The 16,668-nt window shown below is 39.5% G+C and overlaps 1 protein-coding gene across 8 annotated transcripts in view; it reads right to left on the minus strand.

Moving 5' to 3' along the window:
- LOC134213035 (serine proteinase stubble) overlaps positions 1-16,668 on the minus strand; it is a 205,805-nt gene that overhangs the window by 134,695 nt on the left and 54,442 nt on the right. For 5 of the 8 annotated variants that reach the window (XM_062691527.1, XM_062691526.1, XM_062691525.1 and 2 more), the window contains exon 2: positions 8,312-11,162. In XM_062691527.1, the coding sequence (XP_062547511.1) occupies positions 8,312-9,720 (1,409 nt within the window). In that variant the 5' untranslated portion in view covers positions 9,721-11,162. The remainder of the gene's footprint in view (positions 1-8,311; positions 11,163-16,668) is intronic. The other 3 variants (XM_062691520.1, XM_062691519.1, XM_062691522.1) reach the window with 3 other exon arrangements.

Genomic DNA, 16,668 nt, shown 5'->3' on the forward strand with positions numbered 1-16,668 from the left:
CAACATTTAATCACGATCAGTAATCGTTAATCATACTCCAAACGTTTTATTCATTGATCATAATCGTTAATCATTGTGAAAAAATATTTTGATCGTTAATCATAATCATTTATCATTGTCAAAAATGAATAAATCATTAATCATAATCTTTAATCATAGAGTTGAATGATTTAATCATTACCAATTTAATCATTCATTGGAAGCTTTATTCATTAACGCTCTGTCCTATCCCATAGATCGCATCACTTACCAAAGTGAATCCAGATAATATATCCCTTCATACTAACACAATATCCTATCCTAAGACTATCGTGGAGATGCAGAGGTATACTCGATCTCTAGTAGCAACGAGAGTTGAACCAATAATCCTTGATGACCGTAAGGACGTGGCCGGCGTCGTAATTGACTTAGTAAAATGCATTGAATTTCCGAAATTTGCACATTGAGAATGATAGCTAAACCCAAGCTCCATTCAATTGGTTCCCTGTGCAATTTCGCAAGTTCTAATCAATCACGGAGTAGCAACTACGAATTGTACGGTTATACTGCTCATGCTCATGCTCGTGATGAAATCTTGGGTCCAAATGGACCCCAATGCATAATGTGTAACTTTTTTCTAATGCATTGGGAAGGTTAATTGAGAGAATGCAGAAATTTTATGCGCCTTCTAATGTATATTTGGAATCCGATTCTCAACCCACATTGAACAACTGCATTGCATTCAACTTAATTTTATATCCCGAAATACGTAAGTTTACATGATTTCTGATTATTTTTCTGCTTCAGTGCAACCTTGAATGCTGCTGCTGCTTCAGTCATTTTTCATAGCAGTGGTTGTATTTTGGTGGCGTTAAAAAAGTTTCACTGTACATTTGCGGATTGCTGCGACATTTCGGGACATAATTTTCATAGGTTTAATACTGTTTATCAATTTTATTGGTATTCATTTCCCGATATATGTCGGGTTAGACAAAGACTCAGCATTGAAGAAAAAATATTTCTAGGGTTCCAGTATCTTGAGCGCTAACAAACATTCGATATATTATTATCGGATTTGAATTACATGTTTTCATTTCTTGTATCATAAGCAAATGTTGTAGGTACCGTCAACTGGGGGGAAGATGATCATTGAGGTGAAGATGATCATTTAATGTGTCAGTCAAAAGTGTCAAATTTTTTTATGAAACGGTAGTCAACAATATTCTCCGTTCAAGTAATGTTACCGCTAAGTAGAAATCCGAGTTTTTCGATTATAATCATGAAAATGTATTTTGTGGAAGAAAGAGAGAGATAGTCATGAATGACGCTATTTTCGTTTCAAATATTGACTACGTAGACTTCTTTACGTAGTAAATTCAACATTCATACAAATAACCTAGTGTATTTTGACTACTAGGTCATAATGATTTTAGTAGAGCTGTCTTGATCAACTTCACCCCAAACCAGATTACTCAAAAAATGTGTGATAATTTAATTTATTCTAATAAATGCGAATGCATTTCAGAAAACTAAAGTTGTTGATTATTGCAACGTATAGCAGTACATGTTTTGAAAATATTTGTTTGGATTTAAAATGTAAACACACATTTTTATTGCATGTTTTGTCTTAAAAATGATCATCTTCCCCCCAGTTGACGGTACGCATAATAATGCGTAAGGTCACTCCTGACAGAATCCAAGTTATTGTCATAAGACGAGTTTTTACAACCTCATTGAACTCCACCACTTAATTGTATCTTGACAGATACGTATTTCAACCTCAACAGTAAGGCCGTCTTCAGTGTCTCGTACTTGACTCGACTTGAAGAAAATGATAGCAGCTTAAACTTGTCGCTTGTTGCGCTTAATGCTTAGGTATAAACTTGAAGAGCCAGGAGCTACCATTGTACACATGTATATCAGTTGTAACATTGACATTCACAGATATAACTTGGTATGAAAATTCGCTTTTAGATATTTACAGAAAAAAAACTCAAAGGTGCAGCCCAATCGGGTTGTACGCAAAGGTGACGTATGACTACGTAGCTATACGAAATGGAGGGTATTTTTCATCATAATTTGTGTAAATTTATTAGCATTGTGCAAACTGCTCGGAGGTCAACCGAATCAAGAAACTGAAGGTAGCTCCCAGTTGGATGAACCAGCCGTGGAAAAGGAACGACTCATCGGCCGCATCGCCACTGAAGGCATTCGTCTATCTTTCAGTGGATATCATCAGAATCCTAGAAGACATTATGCTCACAAATGTCCGGACGAAAGGAAAAAATACGCAGAATCGGAGGTGGCGCGAAACAAAACCAAATATATTAATTTGCAACGTTCAACGACTTCCGCCCGCGATGGAAGCGTACATGCATCGTTTTCTATAGCGCTGGTGGCAACGTGAGCAGGACTTCAAGAATAAATTACAAACAGTCCTTTTCAGGACTTAAACTATTTATCCAAGAAGAGGTTTTGACCGCTAGGAAAATTGTTTACCCAGACAAACAGACTGTTCGGCTGTTTAAACGACAATGACGATTTTGGAAAGATTTGTTTTTAATAATGCGCCATTTGAAAAACTAAGGCAGCTAAACGACATTTTTTCACTAAGGTGGCGTCTTCATCGATTTGGCCGTCGTCGACGGAAAGTGAAATTTTCTGCCAAGATTCTTTGGTTTTTGTTTCGTTAGTCATTAGAAATGAAATCGATTTTTCGGGTTACCATCGTTTGGCGACGACAGAAAGTTGCCCTTTGGTAGCACAACCACAAGCGCACTTCGGAGGGAGATGATGCAATGAGTTTGTTCAAATGGATGGCGTCAGTAGCAGTCAAATGGAATTTCCTCACAAGATTTTGATTATGTTTTGTAGTTGAGGATTGAAAAGCTCCATTATTTGAAAAATATCGGTTCTTTACAGTACCATTATTTTACACAAGGGTAGTTTAATCCGGGATGCAAGAATGTTCATCAAAGTCCAAAATTAATAGTTTGGCGTTAACAGAAGGTTTTTCTTCGATAGCAGAATGAAAAGCGCGCGTCGGTGAGTGACAACGCAACAAATTTGTTCGAATGAATGGAATCGCTTACAGCAACCGAACTATCACGCCAAACGCCAATTCCACCGAAGCAGTCCATTTTTGCAATCAGCCTTTTCTGTTCAGAAGATGCTGGTCCTGAGAAGGACCAATTTTGTGTCCCAAATGCACGTTTCCAATAACTAACTGCAACCCAATGCTTGTCGAAACGTTAGGGTTAGAATTCCACTTCGTGTTGTTATTGTTCGACGACCACTCGATGAGTTTTCGCTAAGACGCCACCATTTGGAATAAATTTTCAGCATCGCCACTGCATCGCACGGGATCGAAACAGACGTCATTTTTGTAATCAACTCTTTCTTCACATAAAATGCTGGTTTGTTGAGGTTGAATGACGACCAGCAATGCAGACTTCCAACACCAATTCGATGATTTTCCTTTGAAAATACTATCAGAGCGCCTTCGTGCTGCTGTGTTCGCTCCGCTGCGTCGGCTCTGCGTAAAATCTTATTTAACCGCTCTCTGCGAAATCCCTATCAAAATGGCTCGCGCGCTAGAAAGCAGCTTTCTTGTATTCAATAAATTAAGCCCGTTAGCTCCGCCCCTTTGTGGTCTGGTATAGGTGTAAATATAATGTGCACTCATAACGATTAATGAAGGGGCGGGGCTAATGAAATTACTTCATTAGATATAAGAAAGCTGGTTATCGACGCGTGAGCCATTTGATCGGGACTCCGCAGACAACTGCGGATGACAAATTTTAAGAACCTTATGAAATTTTCTCGCAAGATTCTGAATTTTGTTATGAGATGTTGTTTATCTAAGATGCGTATTGTTGCGAGGAATGACAACAGAAATTTGACTCAAGACGAAGTTTCTCCATACTACAAAACATTATCTTTCGGCATCTGTCTGTCCGAGCGACGTTCACCGATGGGTGGTTGCTGTAGAAAGTTTCCACTGAGGTGGCGTCTTCATTGATTTTATACAAAAGGCACCACTTTATACAAAGAAGGTTGATCCGAAATAAACTTTCTTCAAAGTGCAAAGCTCAATCGTAAATAGCAAATTTGATGGCGCGTCGGAGGGAGATGATGTAGTGAATTTTAATGGATGGAATCACTAACAGCAACCAAGCTACCACGCCAAACCCGATGCCACGGAAACAGTCCTTTTTCGCAATTAACTCTTTCTTTTCGTAAAATATTGGTCCTGAGAAGAACCAATTTTCTTTTCCCAATTCCCATTCAAATAACTAACTGCATCCAATCGCTTGTCGACACCTTGCGCTGCAACTGTCCGACAGCCACTTGATGATTTTTCGCTAAGCCTCCAAAGGTTGAAATAAATTTACAGCATTGCAACACTGCCACCCACTTCGTGCTGCTGTGTCCGCTCCGCTGCATCGAATGTCGAACCGCTCTCTGTGGAATCCCGATCAAAATGGCTCGCGCTCGCCGAACAGCAGCTTTCTTATATTTAATAAATTAAGTCCGTTAGCCCCGCCCCTTTGTGAGCTGATATGGTTGTAAATATAATGTGCACTCATAACGATTAATGAAGGGGCGGGACTAATGAAATTACTTCATTAGATATAAGAAAGCTGCTTTTCGGCGCGCGAGCCATTTCGATCGGGTTTCCCCAGACAACGGACCGTTCGGAGAATAATAAATTCTAAGAATCCTATGAAACTTTTTAACAAGATTGTTGCGAGGAATGACAACAGAAGTTTGACTCAAGACAAAGTTTCTTCATATTACAAAACATTTTCTTTCGGCATCTGTCTGTCCGAGCGACGTTCACCGATGGGTGGTTGCTGTAGATAGTTTCCACTGAGATGGCGTCTTCATTGATTTTATACAAAAGAAGGTTGATCCGACTATCCGAAATAAACTTTCTTCAATCTTAAATAACGAATTGGATAGCGCGTCGGAGGGAGATGATGTAGTGAATTTTAATGGATGGAATCACTAACAGCAACCAAACTACCACGCCAAACCCGATGCCACCGAAACAGTCTTTTTTCGCAATTAACTCTTTCTTTTCATAAAATGTTGGTCCTGAGAAGAATCAATTTTTTTCCCAATGTTCCTTTCCAACTAACTGACACCACAATTTGTAATAAATTTTCAGCATCGGCACTGGCGGTGCGGGATCGCCACAGTGCTATTTTTATGGTCAACCTTTTCTTCATATGAAATTCTGGTTCGTTGAGGTTGAATGATCTGCAGCAACACATCGAGGACCACCACCAATGCGATTGATTTTCTTTGAAAATGTTATTAGCGCCTCCGTGATGCTGTGTTCGCTCCGCTGCGATCGCTTTGATGCGTCTGCTCTGCGTGAAACCTTGTTCAAACTGAGGATTAGATCCAAATCCGCAAGTGATTGATTTTTGATGTCTGTGCTAGTGATGCATGAACGTGATTGGTTAGTTTACCTATTTCTAAACTTTTCATCAATTATCGATAATAAATAGTTGAAAATCAGTATTTACAAGTAAATACAAAGAAGCGTTGACTCATCCTTGATCGAATGGTCCAAAAAAAAATGAAAATCCATCGAGAAACGGCTTAGATATTAAAGTTTAAAGTCTATCATATTTTCGTGACGGTCCCCGATTTTCGCAATCGTAAAGTGTACCCCAATATAGAAAACACAGACGTAGTCCTACGTCAAAATATGGTTGCACGAATATGTTATCCATAATGCCACTGCCAGATAGTGGAAGTTAGATTGTAATAAAATAGCACAAATACGCTATTCCCGTCCGCAGCGTTTACTACTCTGGCGCATCTCAACGGAATGGTTTGGTTTTTGGTAACTTTCTGACTCAAATCCCAAATATGACTCATATTCCGAACACTGGCGTTTTAGCGCCCTAAAACTAAAACTGTTATTGATTTTCCGCACTGAGGATAAAGATAACAAACGAATTCAAACTCCTGTGGAGAAAATTACACGAATGGGCATTTAAAAGCTAAAGTTCGGAATATGAGTCTTGTTCGGAATTTGAGTCAAAACGGTACATGGCTAGTATTTGTTGATTTCTAGTTGGCGCAACCGGGTTTTATCGACATGCGCTTCTTTGTCGAACTCAACAATACGACTACTTATCCCTTCTCTGCCAACTATTCCTCGTCACTCCAAATAACAGAAGGCGGAAATTCTGCCAAAGGTCCAAGGCTCGTATTCTTCCACCAGTGATGACTCGATGCTCTGACTACCAGGGTTTCGACTTTTCGTTTCAATGAGACCAAAGCAAGCGTTTTTCGGGCCAAGGGAAAATCTTGTTTCGTTGTTTATGTTGAGGATCATCTTTCACCCATCAATCTTTTCTCTAGAATTAGCATTGGAAGATGAACGAAAATCTTGCCTATTAGATGAAAATCCTTTTTCGTTTCATTACTTTTACCTCTCACTCGCTTTTCGCGAGAATTATCGCAGAACAATTACAAAATTGTATGGCCGCGCCGGGATTCGAACCCAGAATAGTAACAATAATAGCTGTGAGGATGCGCTTTCTTTAGCCACACCACCACGCTATCTGTATGAAAGCGTTAAGTTATTTGTTCCACATAAGCTACTACCATTTGCATTGATGATGCCACGAAAAGACTCGAATATGAAAGAAAAAGAGCAAACCAACGTTTAGCGGCAATCGAAGTGAGCGAAAAATTATTATCACTCTCCAGGCTATTTTTCTTTCCCGAAAAGCGATTTCTCCCTGAAAACTTCCGTGAGGGAAAATCATGTGCTCCTGAGATTGAGTGAGCATTACGAACCCTGCTGACTACCATTGGACAGAGGCACCTGTTTGTCCGTAGAGATTCTTTGCAAGGTCCAGGGCCGATGCGTATCGTCTCGCATCTGTCGTGAAATCGCTAAATCGTGGTACACGCATTCACCAGTATACACCCCCAGCAACAAACATATTGCACATCGATCACAGTAACTTATATATGCCCGAATTCTCTCACAATATGGTTACTGCAACAAGATTGGCTCAACGTGTGCTGCTTGTGATATCATAATCATGTAACGCTAGTGAGTTATTTTTATTTCAGAATAGCATTATTTAATAATCATACTCCACTATTTCCACCTAAATATTACTACAAATAAACTAGAATAGTGGTCGAAAATTTGGAATGAAACTGAATCCCTACTAATTTTACTCTAAGTCGAATGCAACAGTTGGAATTGCGAAAAGCATTATAAAACTGAATTATAAGTGACCTTTTTGAACGATTTTGTTATCCGACCTCCAGACTGTCGGTGAGGGCTCGGACGTCACCCCTGACTACGGTATCCAACATTTTTTTATATTTTAAGTTATGGTAATTTTGTTCTAAATCAGTGACATAAGTAATCGAATGAATTATCTTAAAATATGACTACATTCCTCAATGCACCAAACTGTTCTACGTAGTTTACGTTGGGCGGTCGTGTCTTGTACTTAACCCTTCAGATTTTTATGAAACAAACATATCATGCAAGGACCGCAAAGAGCAAGTTGTATATTTGAAACAGGTTGATAGACTTTTGCTTACAGAATTCCAAGAGTCCCTTTACTTGGTATTCATTGACTACGGAAAAGCTTTCGACCATCTCAATCACGAGAATATGTGGGGCGCCATAAGACGCAATGGGGTTCCTGAGAAAATCATCGGCCTCATCGAGGTACAGTACGGGGACTTCTCGTGTGAAGTTCCGCACAATGGGGTCTTGTCCGACCCGGGACGTAGCTGGTATCAGGCAAAGATGTAGTTATTCTATCACTGTTACTGTTCCTCATCGTAATCGACGAGATTCTGGTAGGTGCGATTGACCATGAAATAAACCGCGGGCTGCTATGGTAGCCTATAACCATGGAGCACCTTAACGACTTCAATTTGGCAAAAGCCTAATTTTGAAAAACTAATCTTGTTTTATATTTTTAAAATGAGTGAGATTTATACAGTAGTTTAGAATTGGCACTCATACGCACACATATATGCAAATAAAGTATCTATTAGTGTCTCAAAACATTTGCTATCTAACTTCCACTGAAGAAATTTTTGAAATTCTTTTAAATTTTTACGTTTTTGCTTTCTAGGGAAGATTTTCTGTTACATGATTCTATACGTTCCTCAATAAAAATAAATTCGTTTCAAAGATTTATTGATAGATTAATACGTAACATACCTGCGTATCGCATACAAAATGAAATTATAGATACTTCCGAAAGAAGTGTAAAAAAACTCATTTTAAAGTTTATGATTTCGATTTTTATCAAAGAATTCAACTCACCTGAAAACAACATTATCCACGCCGAACCCGGACGGACCGGAAAGATCGCCCTGCGGGAACACAACCCTCGGTGAGCGCGACGACTTCCACGGCGGCTGATAGATCTTCTGGCTCGGCTCGGTGTACAGCTTCGATGGGAAGTAGGGCATGTTCGGTTGGTAGGGGCTGCTGACGAAGTAGTTCGGATCGTACGCTCGGTAGCGTTTCCCGTCCCCGTAGTCGATGTAGGGACGCTGAACCGCCGTTATGGGACCGTTCACGTCGCCAAACTTGGTCACGTCATCGCGAAATGGTTGCTTGACGTTGACCACTCCGGGAAACTCGACCAGCCGGCTTGCCCGAACAACGGATTCAGCCGGTCTCAGGTCGAGGGGGGTGGGTGATGGGCGCGGGAAGTCACGAAAGTACCGAGTGGCATACATATTGCGGGAAATTTCACTCTGATCGGATTCTTGGGTCGGGGCAGCCGTTGGAGACCGCTGCTGCCGGGTGTCGTACGGATCGGAATCATCGTAGTCCTCGGCAGTGTGCACCGGCTGATGATAGACGCCTAGGTTTTCAGCGAATGCAAAGTTGTCTTCGCTGTAACCCTGGGGAGTGAATGGGTTGGCTACTTTGTACGGACCGGGAGGAAATTGTATTCCGGATCTACGGGCTCCCAATGTGTTAAGATCAGATTGAGAACTGTTGGTTTCATGGGTGATGGCAGGTTCATTTTCGGGGTTGTCGGAAGGGAAGACGACATTGTGAGGTTCATCATTGTAGGTAGCCGTGGGGGGTTTCGCATTTTGAACGGGGGTTAGCACAGGGGGTGATTTTGGTTCTTGATAAAAGTACCCAATCGGAATCAGTTTGTAGCGCATAGAACGGGATTTTGATACATTTTGAAGACCGATTATGTAAGGATCTGCATCTTGGTAAAGTCCAAGTGCCTCGGGTAGAGGATCAGCGTTTGATTGGGGTTGAGACGGATCGGGTTGTACTAACCGCACGCCTGGCTGTTGGGAGCCATCGTCTGAACGACGGTTTTGGAAAGCTTTGGCTCTCCGCTGTTGGGAAACTAATGGTTGCTGTAAAGGCACCTGGTATGGCTGCGCTTGTAATGGTCCAGCAAATCTAAATGCTCCAAAAGTGTTTCGCAGCTGACGGCTATTTGCAGTTCGACTGTCAATGTATCGAACATTGTCTACGTTGGAGAATGTTTCATGAGGCACAAGTAGGTTACGCGAGGTTATCGTTCGACTACCCCAAGGTTCGATCTGTTCTATCCGTAGACCAAGATCAGGATTGGTGAAGGTTCGCACCTGACCCTTGAGTTTGTTGCTCTTGCTGTTTGGTGATTCAATGGCATGGGCGAGTAATATTCCGGCGACTATCGTTAGGAGTCTCCATTTGGTGGGACCTAACATTTTACTTCATAAGGGATGGTTGGAAAATTGCGGACTTCGAGTCCCCAAGAGCGCTAAGGTGCGGCTGGATGACGTAGACGAATTTGCAGAAACAAGGAACCGACGTTTCACAATTGCTTCCTAGCCACTTCATCAATAAACTTCAAGAGCTGAGGGGAAAGAGACAAAGAAGGAAGTGAAACGAAATCTTTAGGATTTTAAAACCTTCTTAGAAAACAGTTTAAGGGACTATAAATCTGCAAACTGAAAGGAAACCCACGAGAGGGAACTACCGCAACATAACGAGACTTAACTAGATGCGTGCTGCCCGCGTTGATAGTAATAGTGACACATGAAAGCGTGCAAACAACTCCGAGCACTTTAGATCATTCACCCACGGCTTTTTTTCTTCTTATTTTGCACCCAGGAATTAATCGTTACCTTGGTTCGCTCTCTCACTGGCACTGGCCTCACTCTTTATCATTATCATACACTAGAGGCATGGGAAAAGCATGTTTTCGAGGTTGATACGTATTTCCACACTTTATTAAATAATTTTAAACTCTTTCCGCGCACTCTTTAGTTAGCTTCTTTTTTTCTTCTTAATTCGTTTTGCTTCTGGTTTGGTTTTCTTCTTTTTTCACCCTGGCTGGGCTTGGTGCACCCCTTCACGTGGTTTTTCTTCTTCTCGGGCGGGGGAATTAAAATTCAATTCACTTTCTTTTTCATATTTTTATTTGTAATTTCACTCGTTTTTCTTCTGGGGTTGCTCGCGCACTTCGGCGTCGTTCGTTGGCCGGCCGTCCTATGTTATGATTACCATCACTTGCTATAATTTTTTCCCCGGCGCTTGTCTGATTATGTGTTCACTGTGTTTTGTGTTTTGCCTACGGTTTCTGCGGTCGATACGATTTGGTCCCAACTATGGTCGGTTGTAGGAGTTCGAGGCTTCGGTTGGCAGCCGAACGACGTGACAACCGTTTCTAAATGCTGCACGGTTCAGGAACTGTCCGCTGTCCGCTCACGCCTAACCGGAGTCCGTTGGGGCAGGCTGGGCCGTTTGTGTTCGATCACCGAATGGAGTTTTTCCACCCCGCACGATCTCACTTGTTGGTACTGGTCTGCCTCGCCGTCTCGGTCAATGTTGAACAAGAAGTATTTATCGCGGCAGCTTAGAAATATGCATGACACAGCTGGATCATGGTCCGTGACTGAGGAAAAGTTGGTCCGGAACAAGACTGAAGTACAAGCGCTTTACACTCCTTGATGGATGGTAAGTGAACGGCGTAAGCCTGAAGGGTCTGGTCTTGTTATGTTGGCAAATGGACACTTTTCCTACTTCCTATTTTTTTTCTTCAAAGCGGTTTAGTAAATCGAAGCGAGGGAAACAGACAGGTGCACTTTTCTGACCAAGTGGTGGAAACTGCGCGCGTGCCGGGAGATGGCGGGATGGAATGATGTTCCTGTTGATAGAAACGAAGAGAAAGAGGTATTTTTATTCAACTGACTAGGAAAATGGGTGAGTCTCTATTAGAAATATCCACATTTGAAAAATATTGTTTATTTCTAGAAAGCAACTATACATGACTGCAGTCGGATCACCCGAATTATGCTTTCTCAGGAATCCCGCAGTCGCCAAAAAGATAAAGTATACATTATATTGTCGTATTTTTGGTATTAGGAATGTATATTTTATATATACGTCGGTTGATGAAATTAATAAATAAAGAAATAAATAAATAAATTAATTAATTAATTAAATGGTGTAAATAAAAGCAGAACAGTGAGAACTATTTTTAATTCTTTCTTGCTTTTTATTTCTAAAATTCACTATCCCAACTTGAAAACATATAGCCGTACGGTGTGACCATATTATGCGAGAAAGTCGTTCGCGGCCTGGAATGAGGTAAGAGTGGATGGTCTTCCAATTACTTCCATCAAGATTTTTTACCGTTAGCTGTTAGATAAACCAGCTATGCATTATTTTGACTTTGTAGGGTAGTTTTATTTTGCATGGTAGGATATGCAGGAAAACATGCCCATTGCGAATTACTTCATTTTATTAGGGAAAGGAAACTTATTCTTTTCAGTTGGCAGAATATGTCATTTGGTCAAATAGGTCATTTGACGTCTCGCTTCTCAATTTTCAGTTCTCACTTGTCACAGCGAAAAGTGAGAAATGAGAGGTTAGAAATGATAAGTAAAAAGTGACGCGTCTCCCTTCTTACTTCGTTCTTCCCACTTTTCATAGTGGGAAATGAGAAATTTTGAGTGAGACTTGTGACGTCTCACTTCTCACACCTCACTTCTCTTTTCTTATTGTGAAAAGTGTGAAGTGCGAAGTGAGTAGTGAGACATCTTACTTCTCACCTCTAGTGAAGAGTGAAGTGAGAAGAGAGACGCATCTTCCTAACTCATCATTTCTTACTCCTCATTTTTCACTTTTCGCAGTAAAAAGGAAGAAATGATGATTGAGAAGTGAGTCGTCAATGACCTATTTGGCCAAATGACATATTCTGCCAAATAACCAATTGGGCAAAATTACCTACTCGGCCAAAAGGCCTACCCGGTAACCACAGATCGTATATGAAGTATACATTTAATCGCATATATTAAAGCTTATATATCGCACTGATTCAGAAAGTGAAAGTTTGTTTTTTGTCCGGTCGTGTTTCTCCAGTAAGCGGATGGGCCGGTCGTCAAAATTTGTTTTTGCTTTGTGCGGAAGGCAAAACGATCGGCCGGTGGCCGTGGTTTTGTTCTGATTTGCGCGGATCAGTAAATGAATCAGAAAGTGAAAGTTTCAGACAGCGAGATTGTTTCCCGTCCCATAGATCTCATCACTTACCGAAGTGAATCCAGATAAATTATCTTTTGTAATTAAAACGAAATCCTATCCCAAGACAATCGTGGAGATGCAGAGGTGTATTCGGTCTCTTGTAGCAACGAGAGTAGGACTAACAATCCCTTCCTTCCTATATGACCGTAAGGACGTGGTCGGTGCCGTTATTTACTTTAGATATTTGAGCTCCCGAAACGTGTAAATTGAGAATGGGTAGCTAGTCCCAAGCCCCATTTATTGTGTTCTCTGTACAATTTTTGCAAGTTCTAGTCAATCACGGAGTAGCAACTACGAATTGTGCGGTCTAATGCTCATGCTCATGCTCAATATTAAAGCTTATATATCGCACTCGTATATGATTACACTGGGGTCGCTTTTTACGCGGTTTTTTACGTGTTTTTTTTACGCAGGTTGCTTTTTCCACGACTTTTTTTACGCGGTTTTTGGGATGTACGCAGATGTTCAAAAAAACTTAATATTTACGCGATTTTTTTTTTGAAATTCTTGAAATTACGTGAAAATTATTAAAAGTTGATTTTTGATCGATTGTTGCAAAAGTCGTTTTTTACGCGGATTTTGAATTCTACGCGGTTTTTGAAAAAAGTCTTTTTCAAGGGAAAACACTTTGAGTAATTGATGGAGGTACGATGCTGGGTCATTAGAGCGAAGGCCGTCATTCCCGGAAGGTCATTTGGCCACAGCCATTAGGCCGAAAGAGAAGTGAGAAGGGAGAAGTGATAAATGAGAAATGAGAAGTAATATGTGAGATTTGAGAAGTGAGAAGCAAGAAGGGAAAAGTGAGAAGGGAGAAGTAAGAAGTGAGAAGTAAGATGTAAGAGATGTCAAGTGAGAATTAAGAAGTGATATGTGAGAAGTGAGAAATAATATGTGAGATGTGAGAAGTGAGAAATTAGAAGTAATATGTGAGATGTTAGAAGCATGAAGGGAGAAGTGAGGAGTGTAAAGAGAGAAGCGAGAAGTGAGAACCCGAGTAGACGACAATAGCTCAATAATAGCAAATGTTGATAAGATAGCAAAATGAGATATGGACATGATTGATATAAGAGATAAAAGATCAGACGACAATATCAATATTTTGCACTAAAATATCATAAGGATATCAATATATGTTATTTGTAATAAGTGATCGATATCAAGTGCCATTAGTTTGTTCTTATCCATAGCATATCTTGATATTTAAATGATATTTCGGTGCAAATTTTTGATATTGTTGCCTGTTCTTTTATCTCTTATATCAATCAAATCCATATCATGTTTTGTTATTCTGTTCATGGCTTCTGCCCGGGAAGTAAGAAGGGAGAAATGGGAAGTGACAAGCGAGGGGCGAGAAGTGAATAGTAAGAAGTGAGTAATGAAATAGAGATGTAAGAAGGAAGAAGGGAGAAGTGTAAAGGGATAAGTGAGAAGGGAGAAGTGAGAAGTGGGAAGTGAGAAGTGAGAAATTAGATTGAGAAGTAACAAATGAGAAATTTGATACGATAAGTGAGATTTAAGATGTGAGAAACGAGAAGTAAGAAGTACGAAGTAAAAAATGAGAAGTTTGAAGTAGGTGGTGTAAAGCGAGAAGTGAGGAGTAAGAAGTGTATAGTGAGAAGTAAGAACTGAGAAAACGGTAGCGAGAAGTGAGGTTTGAGATTTTGAAAGTGTAAAGCAAGGAATGATATGCGCGTAGTGAGAAGTAAAAATGAGCAGTGGAAAATGATTTTTGAATAGTGAAAAGTGAGAAGTAAATAGTGAGAAGTGAGATGTGAGGAGTCAGAAGTGAGAAATGAGAAGTGATATGTGAGTAATATGTGAGATGTGAGATGTAAGAAGTTAGAAATAAGGTAGAAATGAGAAATAAGAAGTGAGAAGTAGACCTGTGCGCCGAAGTATTTGAGAACGGTGGCGGCGTAAGGCCATTTTTACACCGGCGGCGGCGGCGTCACGCCGTAAGCAATATTCGGCGGCGGCGGCGGCGTGAATCGGCGTGAAGAACTTTGAGCATACTACTACTTATAGTGCTTGTATAATGGAGTGAATGTATCTGAGGCCTAGAAGACTAAAATATAAGAGCCCTTTTTGAACGATTTTGCTCTACGACCTACAAGCTGCCGGTGAGAGCGATGACCCATTCTCAAATTACGCTGCAAGCATATGATGCTTTTTATGAATTTAAGATTGTTTTGTACAATTCCTAGCTATAGTCAGACTGATGGGGTGAACATCCTAATAGCTATTTTAGGATTTTCGGAAATTCTTTCACGGAGCCTTTGGGAATTGGGAATTCGAAAACTTACCCATGAAAAATCTTCCAAGAATTTCTACAGGAGTACCTACCGACACTGTTATAGGAATACATTCAAAAATCCCTTTAGAAGAAAACCTTTGGAATTTGATTTAGGATTTATTTTAAATTCTTCGGGAATTTCTAATAAAAATTCTTCCAGTCATTCCTCTAAGAATTTATTCGGTAACTCTAAAAAGTTATTTTTCGTATTTTTTCGAAATGTTTCTCTGGAATTTATTTGGAACTTTCTCCAGGAATTCTTTCCGAATTTCCTATAGGAATTCCTTCGGACATTCCTCCGGAAATTCCTTTAGCAACTCTTCCATAAATTCCTGTAGAATGAAGATCTTCGAAAATTTCCTTTAAGAATTCTCTGGGGGAATATCTTCTGAAATTCTTTTGAAAAACCTTCGGAAATTTCGTTTATAAATTCCTTATTTTTCAATCCATCGTTTAAGTGTTTTTTGATTGAAAATAAGTTTAACACTCAAATACCTTTTTTTTCGAAAATTCCTTTAAAAATTTCTCCAAATCAGAATTCGTTCCGGAATTATTCCTGCAGGAATTTTGTATGGTTCACTGAAAAAAAAATCCTAAGAAAGTTCTATAGGGTTCCGGTGGGTTTCCTGAAGGAATCTTTAGATGAATGTCCAAATTAATTCCTGGTGACTTTTTCAAAAAGATTTTCAAAAAAAATCCTGGAGGAATTTCTGACTCATTTCTTGAAAAACCGTTAAAAAAAAAACCGGAAAAGATTTTCGAACAGAATTTTAAAATGAATTACTGAAGGAATATCCTAAGGAATTCTGAATGAAACTTACAAAGGAATTTTGAATGGATTTTGCAAACAAGTAGCTATTAGAATATAAATAAAAATTTCTATATTTCTCCAAGAAAAACAAACTCAATTTTGACTCTAGAATCAAGACTACATGCTAAAAAAACTCCCAAAATATCGAAATTGCGGATATAGACCGTTCCGATAATTATAATTACACTAAGAAAAAGTCACCAATTGAAATACCGTTTGTTATTCAATAAAAATGTCGATACCTCCTATAAATTACATCCTACTCTTTCACGTGATGTATGAGTTCCGAAGTTTTCGCTTAAAATTAGGAAAATATGAAGCTTTGATTTTTGACCAATTTTTTTTTTTGCAGGATGGGTTATTTTTGGAACGTGTTTTTTGGTAAATTACCTAGAAAAGAAAGTAGAATATAATTTTCAATACAGACGCATAATCATGTCTGTCTTTCCGCAATAACGACGAGATCTGGCTGGAAAATAATTTAAATGACCTGAAAATTTCGAAAAACCACAAAAAATATTTCGAAAAATGAATAATTATCATTAGTAAGGATATCGCTTTAGAATCAGACGATTTTCACGTACGGTTTATCTTGGAGTTTCATCTGAACACTAATGACACAGACCACATTGCTCCAAAAACTAAAAAAAAATGGTTGCATTGGTGAAAACGAGAGCTCGAAATAATTTTTAGTGTTTTTTAGGGCTAATCGCTATAAATTTGAAATTGTTCCAATTCTCGTCCGATAGCAATTACAGTCAAACCTCCATGAGTCGATATTGAAGGGACCATCGACTCATGGAAATATCGAGATGTGGAATAGAAAATCCCTGGGAAGCTGTTTGAAGGGACCATCACAGTAACCCAGAAAATATTTTTCAACATAGCAAAATTTGCTTCCATGAGTCGATATCGAGTCATAGAACATCGACTCATGGAGGTTTGACTGTATTTAAATTTTAAAATCTATAATGCTTGTTAAATGAGTAAAAAACAGATAGAATGGATTAAGTAGTAATATTGATG

This window comes from Armigeres subalbatus, chromosome 2 (assembly GCF_024139115.2).
Source record: "Armigeres subalbatus isolate Guangzhou_Male chromosome 2, GZ_Asu_2, whole genome shotgun sequence".
Taxonomy (NCBI): domain Eukaryota; kingdom Metazoa; phylum Arthropoda; class Insecta; order Diptera; family Culicidae; genus Armigeres; species Armigeres subalbatus.